The sequence below is a fragment of the Hibiscus syriacus genome, unplaced genomic scaffold (assembly GCF_006381635.1).
Source record: "Hibiscus syriacus cultivar Baekdansim isolate YM2019G1 unplaced genomic scaffold, ASM638163v2 tig00109972_pilon, whole genome shotgun sequence".
Classification (NCBI taxonomy): Eukaryota; Viridiplantae; Streptophyta; class Magnoliopsida; order Malvales; family Malvaceae; genus Hibiscus; species Hibiscus syriacus.
The window spans coordinates 143,803-160,559 of record NW_024062543.1 but is presented as its reverse complement, the minus strand read 5'-3'; the positions used below and the strand labels follow the sequence as shown (position 1 = coordinate 160,559).

The 16,757-nt window shown below is 31.3% G+C and overlaps 1 protein-coding gene and 1 long non-coding RNA gene across 2 annotated transcripts; one reads left to right on the top strand and one right to left on the bottom strand.

Moving 5' to 3' along the window:
* Positions 1–2,114: 2,114 nt before the first annotated feature.
* LOC120211259 lies at positions 2,115–3,226 on the bottom strand. Its single transcript, XM_039209845.1, has 3 exons — positions 3,070–3,226; positions 2,823–2,888; positions 2,115–2,280 (listed from the first exon to the last, which is right to left on the bottom strand). The coding sequence occupies exons 1-3, from the start codon at positions 3,115–3,117 to the stop codon at positions 2,233–2,235; spliced, it is 162 nt and encodes a 53-aa protein (XP_039065776.1). The 5' UTR covers positions 3,118–3,226; the 3' UTR covers positions 2,115–2,232.
* Positions 2,829–3,163, top strand: LOC120211260. Its single transcript, XR_005524589.1, has 2 exons — positions 2,829–2,940; positions 3,047–3,163. It is a non-coding gene; the product is annotated as an uncharacterized LOC120211260 (long non-coding RNA).
* Positions 3,227–16,757: the final 13,531 nt, after the last annotated feature.

The following is a 16,757-nucleotide window of genomic DNA, read 5'->3' as shown; positions in this document are numbered from 1 at the left end:
CCACAAGCATTCTCCTCAGTTGATAACTCTGGCCTGGCCTACAACTTAAAATGGAACAAAAAAGAGGTCTACTCATCTAATAGTTTTAAATTTGTGTAAAAAATTTAATTGTATATTGCGTTACCATACCACACCAACGAATATAGATGAAATAGAATAAGTTATAATAAAAATGTATTCTTCAAATTTTAATTGCTAGATGCTTCAATAAGGATTTTGCCTTTTAGGGTTTACTCAAAACAACTTTCAAAATAATTTAATAAGAATTTTTTTATCTATTCAAATAAGGGATTAACACTTCAAAGGGATCAAATAAGAGCTTAACATTTTTAAAATTACCCAAATAAAAGCCTATCATTTTAAAATTTTAATTCAGGACCCTCGTTTGAGCTGATTAGAAAATGTTAGATACTTATCTAAGCGAACTCAAAATGTTAAGCTCTTATTTGACCTTTTGAAAAGTTATGCCCTCATTTAAACATATCTAAATTCGTTAGACCCTTATTCGACCATATTAAAAGGTTAAACGCTTATATAAGTAGCACCTAAAAGGTTATGTCCTTATTTGAGTATTTAGCCAATTTTATTCAAGGAATGGTTACGGGTAAAATTGTAAATGACATTTTCATCTAACACATGTATAAAATTAAAGAAACAATATCATAACAATAGTTATTATAATTTAATAAAGGAACGTCTTATTATAAAAGATAAAGAATTATCTCTATACTGAAAAATAGATAAATTAGTTCTTGTAGATTTTGAAATGACCAAAATTGTCCCTCCATTAAAAATTTCATCCATTTTGATGTTAATTATTGATGTGGAGAATATAAAAAAAAAAGGCAAACAAATTAATCCTCGACATTTATATTTTTTGTCAATTTATCCCTTTATCGTCAACAATACATAATTTAAAAAAAAAATATTTATAAAGCAATGCACTTTTTTTAACTCCGTAGACTAGAAAGTATATATTCTCAATGTATCTGAAAACAAAATTTTACATAATCGTCCAACTTTAAACACTTGTTCAATTCAATCATTCAAGTTTAGTTTGAATTTCAATAAAAATTTGGAGCCAACTCTCCTATTTTACAAATTAGTCCAATAATTCAGGACCAGTCTTTCGATTGTGTTGATGGTAATTTTAGAAAACATTTGGGGGGGAAAGTTTATTGCCACTTGGTTTTTCCAATTTGACTGTCAGCTTGGTTTCAATACTACATTTTCGTATTTGAGATATCATCATTTGAAATTGCACCTTTGTTTGTATGTGTTCTAATTGATATCAATCTTCGATTTCACTGCTACTGCTTAAATTTTTTCATACAACAGTTTAAAGATGTAGTAGAAGAAGAAGAAGAAGAAGAAGAAAGTTAGAGAAAGCTTCTTTCTAGCCCATTATCTAACAACAAATGTAGATGTACACAACAATTGGTCAGATGCTCAAGGAAAATACAGAAATATTGATCAAGAAGTAGAAGAAGAACAAAAGAAAGAAAGTTTCTTTCAAGTACGTTGCCAAAATAGAAAATGTACATGAAATCATTAATTGGTCAAACGTTTAAGGGAAGGAAGAAGTAGAGATATTTATCAAGCCATTGACAGTTCTCAAAAATTGAAACTACACAATTGGACAATAAGAAGAATAACAAAAAAATGAAGAAAACAAGAGAAAAAGAAGAAAAATGCAAGATGAATTTGAGGAAAGATGAAGAAAAATTTAAATGAAGTTGAATGTGAATTTCGTTCGGCAGAACCACTCTTGCAGATTTTTGTTCAACTTCAAGAAATTCATAAGAAAAATGAGAAAGAAATAAAGAAAGAAGAGAAAGGGAATATGCATGCAAGATGAATTTGAACAAGGACGAGGAAGAAAAATGTAAATGAATATAAATGTGAATTTTGTTCGAGTAGTATCAGTTCTTATAATTTTTTATTCAACTTCAAAAAAATTCAAAAGTTAACAAGTAAAGTGACATCATTATTACATTGAACTAATAAGCACAAATCATCCAACATGTTGCCCATTAATCAAATCACCAAACATCCATCATCGACCAGAAAATCAATACTTAAAGGGTCATGTTCATAACCCGCTAAAAAAATCTTGGGAGATAAGAATGTCACGGTCCATAAAAACTTTATAAGCCGAAATGAAAAACTGGTAAATTACCATTGATATGCTTTATTCCTACACCAAGCTTTTACCAACAGAATCCCCCTACTTCAGTGATGAGCCTTTGCTTCAGCTTTCCTTTGAGATCTTGCCTTAGCCTGCAGGTAAAAGTAAAATCGATAGGTAAGCACATCTCTAAAACAAAGGCACCATGGTATTGTCAAAACATCTCAGAAAAACAGGAAGCCAAAGATCATGAAACATGTGATCAAGCCTTTACACATTGAGATGATCTCATGCCCTTTACTGATCGATGGGCTTGGTCCGCTTGGTCATGTAAAACCACAAATCAATACCTATCAATATATTTCCAAAATCGACAGGTCTAAACTGAGATAGGGCGTCTAATAATCTTGATCAAAAAATGAAATACAAAATTGTCGTTCTAATAATCTTGAAACATCAAACAAATGAAAACAAAGACCGTCATAACAATGATTCTTAGCAGCAGCTACCAACACCCTTTCTTACCACATGAAAAAAAAAACAGATCAAAATTAAAAATTCCCATCAAAATATAAATCCAATTGGTAGCAGCGTGATAGTCATTCCCATATAAAAAAATTACAATCATACAAACAGAAAAACGAAATTGAAGAAAAATAAAATAAATCGAAAATAACGCAGTAAATTAAAATACCTTGAGGTACTTGAGCTTAATGCTGCCATAAACGAGTCCAAAAGAGAAAGCAGATGCACGAGCCACCTATTACAGTAATAATTGCAATATGAATCAATTTAAAAAAAAGGAGATTAAAGTTTTTTTTTTGGAAAGAAGGCAACTGGGATCCATTATATAAGCATGTATGAATATATTTATTTGTTTTTCATTTTTTCTGCATTTGATCTGACCAAAAAACAAAGAAAAAATAAAGAAAATAAATTACAAGAGCGAGAGTGCTGGTGCCGGAGTAAGGTCCAGGAGGAGGCGCCATCGATTCGCTTTGTTTGAGAAATTTGGGCGACGGAGTTTCAGATCAGCACAAACAGTCTTGAGCTTGCCCTAGAAATTTTATCAATCTCTCGTGAGTTGGGAGGGGTTTTAAGCGCGTGTAAGAACTTATCCAAAACTACAGCGTTCCGTGTTTCTAAAGGGTAAACTACGAAAAAGTCACTAATTTATTGGCTTGGTTCTAGTTTGATCACTGAATTAAACATTTTGTCAATTCAGTTACTGAACTTTCAATTTGATTTCAACCAAGTCGTATAATTTTAACTATTAACTGATGTTTCTCTCTACATCGCTTTAATCTTTGTTTTGCTGCCGACTATTTATACAAATTGAATCAACGTTTACACGTGTATATACTTCTCATATATAAATATTTCATCTACATGAACTATAGGTATGTAAAATGAAAATCCTTCGACTTGGCATTCCAATTAGAAGGTTGAATTCGGAGTCAAGAAAGCGAATTGAGTACCCTTTTATGGAGTTGGAAGTTTGGCAAGCAATCAAATCCGCGAATGGTAATCGTGCCCCGAGTCCTGACGGGTTTAACCTCGAGTTTTAAAAACTTCTGGGAATACTTGAAATCGGAGGTAATGGATTTTTATGAGAAGTTCCACAACGGAAATATAAACGATATCACTTTCACAAGTCCTTCATAGCTCTCATTCCGAAGAAATGAGGGGCAGAGTGCTTTGAGGATTTTGGCTAAAGTGCTTTCGAGAAGATTAGCAGCTGTAATTAATGATGTAATGAGGGAATGTTAGTTCATTTTTATAGTTGGTAAGCACAGATTGCAGACTGCTCATTAATAGCGAATGAAGTGATAGATGGCCTGAAGAAAAGCAAGAAGGAAGTCAAAGCGGATTTCAGCAAGGCTTATGATACTATGGATTGGTTTTTCTTGACATTCGTAATGAAAAAGATGGGGTTCGGTAAAAGATAGAGAAAATGGATCAATGTTTGCATTTCTTCTCCCTCAATTACGGTCTTAGTTAATGGTGCGCAGACCGAATGTTTTAAAATCAAGAAGGGATTACGACAAGGTTGCCCACTATCCCCGCTTGTCTTTAATCTGGTGGGCGAAGCTCTAAGTGGCCTGATAAACAAAGTTGCTGCTGTAGGAATAATAAATGGTGTGCAAGTGTGGTCCATTGGTTTTCCTATTTCACACATTCAATTTTCCGATGACTTGGTAGTTTTCTCGGACGCCAATCTTGAGGTGGTGAGGAATGTGAAAAGAATACTCAATTTATTTGAGATTACGACAGGTTTAAAACTAAATATAAAAAAGACCAAGATTTTTTGCATCAATATTGAGTCTACTCGAGTTAAAGAATGGACAGGGGTATAGGTACAGTTGGGACATATTTCCTTCAACATACTTGGGGCTTCCACTGGGTCATACCAGAAATTCCAAGGAGCTATGGAGGACTATAGTGGATAAAGTCTAATCTCGTTTAGATGGTTGAAAAGGAAATTGTTTGTCGTCGAGAGGGCGCATAACTCTTGCTCGTTTAGTTCTTTCAAACCTCTCGGTTTTCTATTTACCTTTATTCTCAATGCCTGTTGAAGTAGAAGAAAAGATCAACAACCTTATAGCAAAATTTAGATGGGATGCAAAGGGAGGAAGATCAATCCATTGGGTAAGTTGGAGTAACATGTGCAAGCTAAGAATGTGCGGGGGCTTGGACTTTTTTGACATTAAAACAAAGAACCATTTGCTGCTCAATAAGTGGATTTAGAGATACACTAGAGAAGAGGGGAGTCTATAGAAGAAAGTGATAGTTGCAAAGTACGAGCTGGAAGGAAATTTGATTATCCCAAAATCGGTAAACAAGGAAAAACCATCCTGGTTATGAAGAGGTATTGTGTACCCATTGTTAGACGGAATATATTCACCAGAATCGTTTTGTTTGTCAGTTCAAGGTGCAGGTTTGAATTAGAAGTTTTTGGAAATCGGTTTGGGCTAATTTTGTTCCTCTTAAAGTAGTTGCTTTTGCGTGGAAGGTTGTTTTGCACAAAATCCCAACTCGTGTAGAATTGTCGAAACAATGAATAGTAGAGGTGGATACTTTACTATGCATAGTTTGTAATAATATGCCTGAATCGTCTATTAGTCTTTTATGTCATTGTGAGCATGTTTGGAGAGAGTGACAATGTTGGTGTAATACGTGGAAAGTAGTGTGTTGAACCATTCTTTGAGATTTTGATCTACCAAACGTAAAAAAGTTTAAATTTTTTTTAAGGTTATTCTTAATTCGGTTTTTAAACTTATATTCAATTCAACCATTCGAATATAGAAACTTTTTCAAAGTTAAAACCTTTATAATTACTTCTTACTCTTTTAAAAAATTCAATTCATATACTGGAAATATTTTTCAAACATTTTTACAAATGGTTTCGGATCTTAATCGAGTCAAAAATCAATTTTTAACATTGTAGTATCGATACTGTAAAAACGATAATGGTACTGTTCAAGTGGTACCGATACAGGTATTGATACCAATGTGTAAAAATACACTGCAATACTGATACTAGTGTGTAAAAATACACTGAAGTACCGATACTCCTATTAAGTTTTTGGCAAACACGATTCCAATAGGTTACTTCCATACTGATACTCTGTTAGTATTGATACGGGTATTGATACTCTATATGGAGTATTGATAATCCCCTATTCTCAACGGTTAGTTTTTTGTAATTAATATAGAAAGTATCGATACTCCAAGCCCAAGTACTGGTAGTCAAGGCGTCTGGGCAGCATTTATAGCGAGAAAAATTTATCCTAACGGCTAGAATTGAATGAAGGGTTATGAAAACAAGATTTCAAGTCATATGTGAAGACAAAAAATCATAAAGAAAACCAAAAGCAATCAAATTGAGCCAAAAATCAAGTCAACATTCTTCAATATTATTTTTGCTTTTAAAGAACACTTTTGTACTCATTTGTTTCCCTTACCCCATTGCATATGGGAATAGGGTTTTGTTGTTGTTGTTGTTTTGTACTCATTTGTTTCATTTTTGTTGAGTGTTCTTATTTGTTCTTGAATTGTGCAAACACATCCTAGTGAGGTTTTCTAAGTTTGCTATTTGTAATTTCTTCTTAGGAAGACGTGTACACTTGAGACTTTGGGGTATAAGTCTAAGTGGGTTGTAAGGTTACACTTGTCCTAAAAGATTTGAACAAATTAGTGAATTTTTTGAAATCCTTAGTATGGAAGATAAGGTAGTGGATGTAAACTTCATTGAGGAAGTTGAACCACTCTAAAATTGCTTGTGTCCAATTTTTCATTTTCTTACAAAAAGCTTCCATAAATTTTTATTTGCCAATTCACCCCCTCTTGGCTATTTCATTGGTTCGATTGAGTTAACAATTGGAATCAGAGCTAATTGGAAGGTTTAACATCCACTTGAGAAGATCCTTGGAAGAAATCAATCAATTCATCTACAATGGTCACCCCATCTACTTTCAACATTTTTTGTGAGTCTCAATCTATTTCGAAGCCTCCATATTTTAATGGTGCAAATTACTCTTATTGGAATAATAGAATGATGATATTCATTCAAGCTATGGATTATTCAGTTTGGGATGTTATCACCGACGGAGCTTCAATTCCTTCCAAGAAGTAAAGAGAGCTTATTGTTTTGAAGGTCAAGTCATAATGGACCGATGAAGATCGAAGACTCGTCCAACTCAATGCAAAGGCCATGCAAATCATATTTAAGGAACTTGGCCCCAAGTCATATAGTAGGGTGTCTTCTTGCTCAAATGCAAAAGAGATTTGAGATAAGCTTGAAGTCATGCATGAGGGTACAACTCAAGTGAAAAAGTCCAAAATATGAATTCTTACTCTCAATTATTTCAAAATGAAGGTCGATAATGACATCAAAATAATGTTGAATTATTTTACCATCATCAGCAATGATTTAAAGAACTTTGGGCAGGTCTATCCAAATAAAATTAGTAAGAAAGATGATTGTATCATTACCTTCATCTTGGGAAGGCAAAGCAACCACTATTAAAGAAGCCAAAGATTTGGAGTTGTAAACCCTTGATGAACCTATTGGATCTTTACTCACTCACGAAGTAAAACTTCAAAAGAATAATGAAGTAGAAGAGAAGAAGAAGAAAGTTGGGATTGCTCTCAAGTCAACCAAGGAAGAGAGTTATTCTAGTGAAGATAAAGATGAAGAAATTACAATATTTTCCAAAAGATTTAGAAGATTCATGAGGTCCAACAAAGGAAGACGATTTTAAAGAAATGAGGGCTTCAAGAATGAATATAAGGAGAAAGGCCCAGTCATTTTCTATGAGTGTAAGAAATTGGGACATATCAAGTTTGAGTGTCCTCAATTTAAGAAGAAGGGGTCAACCAAGAAGGCACAAAAGGCACATGTAGCTATATGGAGCGATGAAGAATGCTCTAATGAAGAAGAAGAAGAATGCTCTGATGAAGAAGAAGAAGTAGCCAACTTGTGTCTTATGGACATCGAGGGAGAAACTAAGGTAACCTCTAGTTCATTAAATTTTAATGAATATTCTTTTGATAAAATACAAGAGACCTATGATGAATTGGCCTTAGAATTTGATATCATGATTTCAAAGAATAAGAAAAACATTTCAAAAATGAAAAATACAAATGATATATTATCTAAGGCCAATGATGAACTTGAAAGTAAGATATACAAGTCAAACTTGATGAGTTTGAAAAGAAAAACCAAGATTTGCATAACTTACTTTCTAAAGTTTATGATGATCATCAAAAGGAGCTTGATGATCTTAAAGATTCTTTTAACAAAGTTAGATCGACACGATTTCATAAAGGTTAAACTTCAAAATCCAACTATATTAAAAATAGCTTTGGACAATACAAACACAGAGGTCCCCAAAGAACCTCAAATGGAAAAATTGTTAAGAGCATACCAAATGTCTCATTGCTACCAAGGACAAGGATATCCTAGAGAAATGGATTCTTAAGTGTATTATATTATTAGGAACTATACTTATGGACCCAAAAGAATTAGGGTGCCAAAAATAAAAAAATTAATCTATGTTTGTAGGTGGAGGAACATTGCTACAACGCCCAAAACGTAAGTGCAAATTCATGATACCTTGATAATGGATGCTCAAGACAAATGACCTATGATAAGAGACGGTTCTTGGAGCTTAAAGTTAAAAGTAGATAAGGTAGTAACCTTTGGTGACAACTTAAAAGGTCATATTGAAAGAATTGGTTCTATTGGTAACAACTCTTCCATTCTTATTCAAAATGTTTTGTATGTTAATGGGTTGAAACATAATATACTTAGTATTAGTCAGTTATGTGATAAGTGATATAATGTTTGAGTCTAATGTTTGTAAATTTTTTTGACATTGCATCTAATAGGATTATGATTGTTGGTCATAGAATAGGAAACATTTATATGGTGCATTTAGATGATATTGTTTCCTTAAATGTATGCTTAGTAGCTAAAGATTGAAATGATTCATGGTTATGGCATAGAAAACTTGGACATGCTAACATGAACATATTGGATAAATGTGTTAAAGGTGGTCTAATAAGAGGCTTACCAAAGCTAAAATTTAATTTAGACAAAATTTGTGATGCATGTGTAAAGGGTAAACATAAAAGAGTTTCATTTAAATCCATTAATGATGTTTCCTTTAGTAAAGTATTGCAAATGATTCACGTGGATTTATTTGGGCCTATTAGGACTACTAGCTTGGGTGAAAAATAATATGCTTTTGTGTTTGTTGATGATTACTCTAAATTCACATGGGTTCTATTTTTAAGTTCTAAGGATGAAGTTTTAGATAAATTCATCACATTTTCTAAAATAAATCAAAATGAAAAAGGTTACTCAATTTCTAGTGTTAGGAGTGACCATGGAACCAAATTTTAAAATCTTGATTTTGATGAATATTGCAACTCTTGTGGTATTAGCCATTGTGATGTATGTGTAAAGGGTAAGCATAAAATAGTTTCATTTAAATTCATTAATTATGTTTCCTTTAGTAAAGTATTGCAAATGATTCACATGGATTTATTTGGGCTTATTAGGACTATTAGCTTGGGTGGAAAATAATATGGTTTTTTTTTTGTTGATGATTACTCTAGATTCATGTGGGTTCTCCTTTTAAGTTCTAAGGATGAAGCTTTAGATAAATTCATCACAGTTTCTAAAATAAACCAAAATGAAAAAGGTTATTCAATTTCTAGTGTTAGGAGTGACCATGGAACCGAATTTCAAAATCTTGATGAATATTGCAACTCTTGTAGTATTAGCCATAATTTTTCAACTCCTAGAACCCCTCAACAAAATGAAGTTGCTGAGAGGAAAAATTGAACTTTAATTGAAATGGCTAGAACCATGCTTTGTGAAAATAATTTGCCAAAATATTTTTGGGCAGAGCCACTAACACCGCTTTCTATATTATAAAGAGAGTAATTATTAGGCCTATTTTAAAGAAAACTCCATACGAACTATTTAAAAATAAAAAGTCTAACATTAGTTATTTTCATCATTTTTGGATGTAAGTGTTTTGTTTTAAATAATAGAAAAGACAATATTGGAAAATTTTGTAACATCCTCAATACCGGGTTAGTGACTAAATTGTAAAACTTCAGAATTTGGTGATTTAAGTAGGATAATTGAATGGTTCAATTACTTATTTGAAAATATTTTATGAAGGATTTTAGTAATTGTTAAAGGAATTAAAGGGTAAAATGGTCAATATACAAGGAAGATTTTTATCTCCTTTTTATAAGATAAGGAAAATCACGTGGGAAGAGGGAAAGAGAGTTCCAGATTTTTCTTCTTCTCCTTTTTTCTTCACGCGTTGAAGCCAAGAGTCAAAGGTGTGTTTCTGGTTAATGGATTTCTTGTTAAATTTAAGGTTGAGTTTTGATTATTATGTAATAATTAAGCTTCAGGAGAGCTTAAATTGTCTTGAAACAATAAGATGAAGAGAATAGAGGGAATTAAAGAAAAGTGGGGAATAAGTGAAATCTTGAAAGATGATTCTTTAATGAAGTTTGAGATTAAATTTCACTTGTCATCAGTCTAATTAACATGTATGAAGTGTTAGAATTGGATTTGAAACATGTTAAATTTGGGTATGATTCTTGGATTTCATATGGATGATAAGATTTTGAGGTTTAAGAGATAATAAATGAGTAGTAATGGATTTAAGTATATCAATTAGAATATTGATATATATCAATGTATAATTATGTAGATATTGAACGTGACTGTGTTCTAGAGCAATCGAGGAATTAGAATCGATTCAATTCAAACAAGGTTAAGGTGAGTGCATCTTATTTTATAGGATTATAAGGAAATTAGACTTGTGATAAGTCTATTTTCGATAGTTAAGTGCATGAAGTATTGAATATAAGTATGTGAATGACATGAAATATATGTATGCTTGATTATATGAGCTGATATGTTCTTGTATGTGCTATGTGATTTATGTGAGTATAAAAGATAAGTCATATGATAAGATCTATGTGATATATGGAAATGAAAATATATGTTTATGAAGAGTCATAAAAGAATAAATATAAGTCATATGATAATGAAATATAAAACTATGGGAATATATGATTATGAGATAAAATATGTAATAATAGGAGAATATGATGAAAGTGAATTCATTAGAAACGATAGAAACTAGGTAAACATGTGGAAAAATTATATGAATAATAGAAACATGAGTTGGACAAGTACATAGTGGTATGATTAATTATGAGAATTAGTATAATAGAGTTATTTGATTTAATGTGAATTGAAGAAAACTAAATAAGATTGAGTTATAGAATGAAATGAGAATAGTATATCAATTAGGAAACTTGAATATAAAGTGATGAAACGAACATATAAGATAAGTTATATGATGGAGATCTATAGAGCTATATGAGAATACATGCTTATATGATACATGTTAAGTGTCAAATGATATTGAAGTATGTGAATATAGTATATGTGATATGCAATATGTGACAATAAGATATGAACTATAGGAAATGATTATATGAGTTATATGAAAATACGATTCAAAGTTATGTGATTTCATGATCACAAAAGATAAGCTATGCGATGTCAATGATATGATAAAAGCTATGAGCATATGAGATATGACTATATGAAACGATATAAAAGAAAATGCCCATGTAAGTGTCAGGAGAGCTAGAGGTATAGTTGGCATGCCAAGAATTGAGGGTTACTTATGTCTTTCGAGACATATGAATAGTTTACCTATGTCCTTCGGGACAAATGGACAGTTACCTATGTTCTTCGGAACATATGGATAGTGGTCTTTCGGGACATATGCATAGGTCCTTAGGGACATATTTCACATGCCACTTAGTAGGACTTATACGAGCTGTGGTGACAACATATGTTCACAACCTCAATGTACTCGCATATCTTTAGTTCTCACATGTGTACATGGGCTAACAAAGAGATAACAATAAGTATATTACATGTGATGTACATGCTTTTGTGATATGAATTGTATTATATGATTTATATGATGATGTGTGTATGGCTTGGGTTAATTGAGTCATATGTTGATTAAAAAGGTTAGGTATAAGAGGATATGATTATAAGATATAAGTAATAATAATATTGATAGTGGAATAAGGTTAATGATGGAAATAATGTGTGATATGCATATGTGTACATTATATTATATATCATTTTATAGTGTTTTATGTGGCATCATGAGATGATATGTTCATACAAGTTTAAACAGTAAAAGTTTCTTTTATAAGTTTAATGCCTTACTAAGTCATAGACTTAGCGTGTGAGTGTTTCACACGTAGATTTTGGAAAACTAAAAGAGAAGCGAAGAGGAGCAAGACATGTCAGATTCTTCTTTCCACATATCAGATCAGAATTGTAATTAAGTACATGTACTTTGTTATATAGAGTGTAGTTGGCATGTAATTTAAAGATATAAATTGTATAAGCTCTGATATATTTTGTAAAAACAAAATTGATTTTAAATTAATGAAAATGAATCATTTTCTTGAAATATGAAATTAATTTTAGTCATTTTGTAAAGAAAAATGTTTGAAAAAGTCAATGTGACACCTCAGACTCGGATCCGGGTCAGATATGGGTTGGGGTGTTATATTTAATGGTATTAGAGCTAAGGTTTAGTCGATTCTAGGCTTAAACCGAAGGTAAAAGAGTTTTAAAATGTGTACATGCCAATATAGAGTAAAATTTTTTGATCTGATAGTGTAAGGAGTATGTTGTCTTGCTAATAGAATTAGATTGTTAAGTTATAATAGAAGTATGATTATGATGATTTCGAAATGAAGTGAGAAGCAATATTCCTGATTGTAATAGCAATTCACCTACCCTGGCCAGGCAGGATGAAGAGCGGACACCTCAGGAAGTGTCTCGTAAGATCAAAGGTTGATTTCAGAAAGTTGAAATCATATCAGAATAGTGATAGAAGATCTTCACTGTTTTGAATCAGAAAAGTGATGTAGAGTATTTTTGTTATTTCATGAAGAAGATAGAATATGGTGAACAAGTGTCACCATTAGAAAGTTAAAAGATTAAAAGATGTGGTTAGAATTTGTAGAAGAGTTCAAGATACATCAGTGACAAGTTTATAAGATCAATGAAACCAGAGTTATGAATTTGCAACGAAGGGATAGTATTGTGTATAATCAAGAGTGTGGATATGATAAGGATTTGCATTTAAGATGGAAAAAGTTAGCATTGGCTAACAAGAGTACGTGATGAAATGTATTGGAAATTATGAGATTTCAAGATATTGTCAGGTTAAGATAACCAAATATGAAGTGGATCTATATACAGTTGTATATTTAGATCATAGTAATATGGTATAGTGAAGGAAGTAAGGATTTGTATGTTTGAGTAAAGCTAAGGATTGATAAGAAGAGTTTAAGAATGAATACATCAGTGATCAGTTTATAAGACAAAGGAAGTCAGAATGTTAAGTTTGAATAATGGAAACTACATGGTGTATTAGAATAAATATGGATTTGAAAAGTTAAGTAAGCTATGGTTGGGATAATTTCGATTGGAAATGATGTATATGGTTGGTTGATCAGTGCTTCTGCCTAGATTTAACAGTTGATATTAACTAACTATAATAGTAAAGGTGATAGAGTTATAATATTTGAAGGAAAGATAAAGTTAAGTTAATCAAGTATGATATGAATCTGGATGTGGTTGTGTATTATGATCGTATAGATATGATGTAGGCAAGGAAATAAGTATTTGTATGTTTTAAAAGGGGGCTTTAAAGAATGAAATACAAGTATAAGAGATGATAAAGAATGAGGTTCTGTATAAGTGAAGTTGATTATCAAAGTTATGAAGAAGTGATAAAGATCGGTAATCAGAGATGAATATAAGTAATAAGAAAAGAATATGTGAGCAGGAAAGAAAATATATGATTTGTGTATAAGGAGATTTCGATGTTGAATGGATAAAGGAATAAAGAAATAAAGAAATCAAAAGGAATGAGTTTAAAGGATCAGATATGATAAAGATTATATGGAAGTGTAGACGATAAGTTCGATATAGAAGTAAGCAAAATGTGCACGGTGATGTGAAAAGATTGTTTGATTCCGTAAAGTATATGTTTAATCACATTTGAAGAAGATTTAAAGTTGTGTTTTTGGTCAAATGATGATGGAATAAAAGTTTGGTATTGTTATAAGGTAATTAGAGATTAATGAAGAAATAGATTGATTTAGGATATGGAGTGATGAGAATGGAGGTTACTGTCTATATAATGAGTTACATTATATGGATTTTAGAAAGGTCAAAGAAAATGTAAGATCAAATGAGAGAAAAGATAAAAATGGATTGGGTTCTTTGGAAGTTGAAGGCGAATTATTGATTATAAATTGCAAAGGGATAAAGAAGAGATAGCAACATTAGAACATTAAAAGATATGTTCTTAGTGGTATGTGAAATGAAAATCCGAGGATGAATTTTCTTAAAAGTAGGGGAGATTTGTAACATCCTCAATACCAGGTTAGTGACTAAATTGTAAAACTTCAAAATTTGGTGATTTAAGTAGGATAATTGAATAGTTCAATGACTTATTTGAAAATATTTTATGAAGTATTTTAGTAATTGTTAAATGAATTAAAGGGTAAAATGGTCAATTGACAATGAAGATTTTTATCTCTCTTTTATAAAATAAGGAAAATCACGTGGAAGAGGGAAAGAGAGTTCTAGAGTTCTCTTCTTCTCTTTTCTTCTTCACACGTGGAAGCCAAGAGTCAAAGGTGAGTTTCTGGTTAATAAATTTCTTGTTAAATTTAAGGTTGAGTTTTGATTATTATGTAATAATTAAGCTTCAGGATAGCTTAAATTGTCTTGAAACAATAAGATGAAGAGAATAGAGGGAATTAAAGAAAAGAGGGGAATAAGTGAAATCTTAAAAGATGATTCTTTAATAAAGTTTGAGATTGAATTTGACTTGTCATCAATCTAATTAGCATGTATGAAGTGTTAGAATTGGATTTGAAACATGTTAAAATTTGGGTATGATTCTTGGATTTCATATGGATTATAAGATTTTGAGGTTTAAGAGATGACAAATGAGTAGTAATGGATTTAAGTATATGGATGTGAGTTAGGAATATGTAAAGGGATGAAATATGAAGTTTTTTAGCTGAGTTGAGTAATTTTCGTGCATAAAATGTGAATTCTGGGTTAGTGTGTATTGGTTAACATGTACCGATACATCAAGGATAAATTTCTAGAAATTATTCAGTGTGTATCGATGCGCAGGAAGTGTATCGATGCACCCCTTAAAATGAAAACATCAAATGCAATTTGTGTATCGATGTATAGTTAGTGTATCGATACACATGTTAAGGAATGTACCGATACACTACAGAGTGTACCGATGGCTACCTTAAATAAAAGATGGAATCAGCCTTTCTTTTAGTTTAAGGAATGAACGATTAGAATATATCAATTAGAATATTGATATGTATCATTGTATAATTATGTAGATATTGAATGTGACTGTGTTCTAGAGCAATCGAGGAATTAGAATAGATTTAATTCAAACAAGGCTAAGGTGAGTGCATCTTATTTTATAGGATTATAAGGAAATTGGACTTGTGATAAGTCTATTTCCGATAGTTATAGTGCATGAAGTATTGATTATAAGTATGTGAATGACATGAAATATATGTATGCTTGATTATATGAGCTGATATGTTCTTGTATGTGCTATGTGATTTATGTGAATATAAAAGATAAGTCATATGATAAGATCTATGTGATATATGGAAATGAAAATATATGTTTATGAAGAGTCATAAGAGAACAAATAGAAGTCATATGATAATGAAATATAAAACTATGAGAATATATGATTATGAGATAAAATATGTAATAATAGGAGAATATGATGAAAGTGAATTCATTAGAAATGATAAAAACTAGGTAAACATGTGGAAAAGTTATATGAATAATAGAAACATGAGTTGGACAAGTACATAGTGGTATTATTAATTATGAGAATTAGTATAATAGAATTATATGATTTAATGTGAATTGAAGAAAACTAAATATAAGATTGAGTTATAGAATGAAATGGGAATAGTATATCAATTAGAAAACTTGAATATAAAGTGATGAAACGAACATATAAGATAAGTTATATGCTGGAGATCTATAGAGCTATATGAGAATACATGTTTATATGATACATGTTAAGTGTCAAATGATATTGAAGTATGTGAATATAGTATATGTGATATGCAATATGTGACAAAAAGACATGAACTATAAGAAAGGATTATAAGAGTTATATAAAAATATGATTCAAAGTTGTGTGATTTCATGATCATAAAAGATAAGATATGCGATGTGAATGATATGATAAAAGCTATGAGCATATGAAATATGACTATGTGAAACGATATAATAGAAAATGCCCCTGTAAGTGTCATGAGAGCTAGAGGTATAGTTGGCATGTCAAGAATCGAGGGTTACCTATGTCTTTCGAGACATATGGATAGTTTACCTATGTCTTTCAGGACATATGACAGTTACTTGTGTTCTTCGGAACATATGGATAGTGGTCCTTCGGGACATATTTCACATGCCACTCAGTGGGACTTATACGAGCTGTGGTGATAGCATATGTGTACAACTTCAATGTACTCGCATATCTTTAGTTCTCACATGTGTAAATGGGCTAACAAAGTGATAACAACAAGTATATTACATGTGATGTACATGCTTTTGTGATATGAATTGTATTATATGATTTATATGATGATGTGTGTGTGACTTGGGTTAAATGAGTCATATGTTGATTAAAAAGGTTAGGTATAAGAGGATATGATTATAAGATATAAGTAATAATAATATTGATAGTGGAATAAGGTTAATGATGGAAATAATGTGCGATACGTATATGTGTACATTATATTATATTTAATTTTATAGTATTTTGTGTGGCATCATGAGATGATATATTCATACATGTTTAAAGAGTTAAAGTTTCTTTTATAAGTTTAAAGCCTCACTAAGTCATAGACTTAGCGTGTGAGTGTTTCACACAAAGGTTCTGAAAAGCTAAAAGAGAAGCGACGAGGA

What these genes read in the sequence shown, in the direction of transcription:
- LOC120211259 (XM_039209845.1), bottom strand. Translation starts at nt 3,117, where the DNA reads ATGGCGCCTCCTCCTGGACCTTACTCCGGCACCAGCACTCTCGCTCTT. An exon ending in GCACCAGCACTCTCGCTCTT is followed by an intron (nt 2,889 to 3,069) that starts GTAATTTATTTT and finishes TTACTGTAATAG; the next exon opens with GTGGCTCGTGCATCTGCTTT. An exon ending in TTAAGCTCAAGTACCTCAAG is followed by an intron (nt 2,281 to 2,822) that starts GTATTTTAATTT and finishes TTTTACCTGCAG; the next exon opens with GCTAAGGCAAGATCTCAAAG.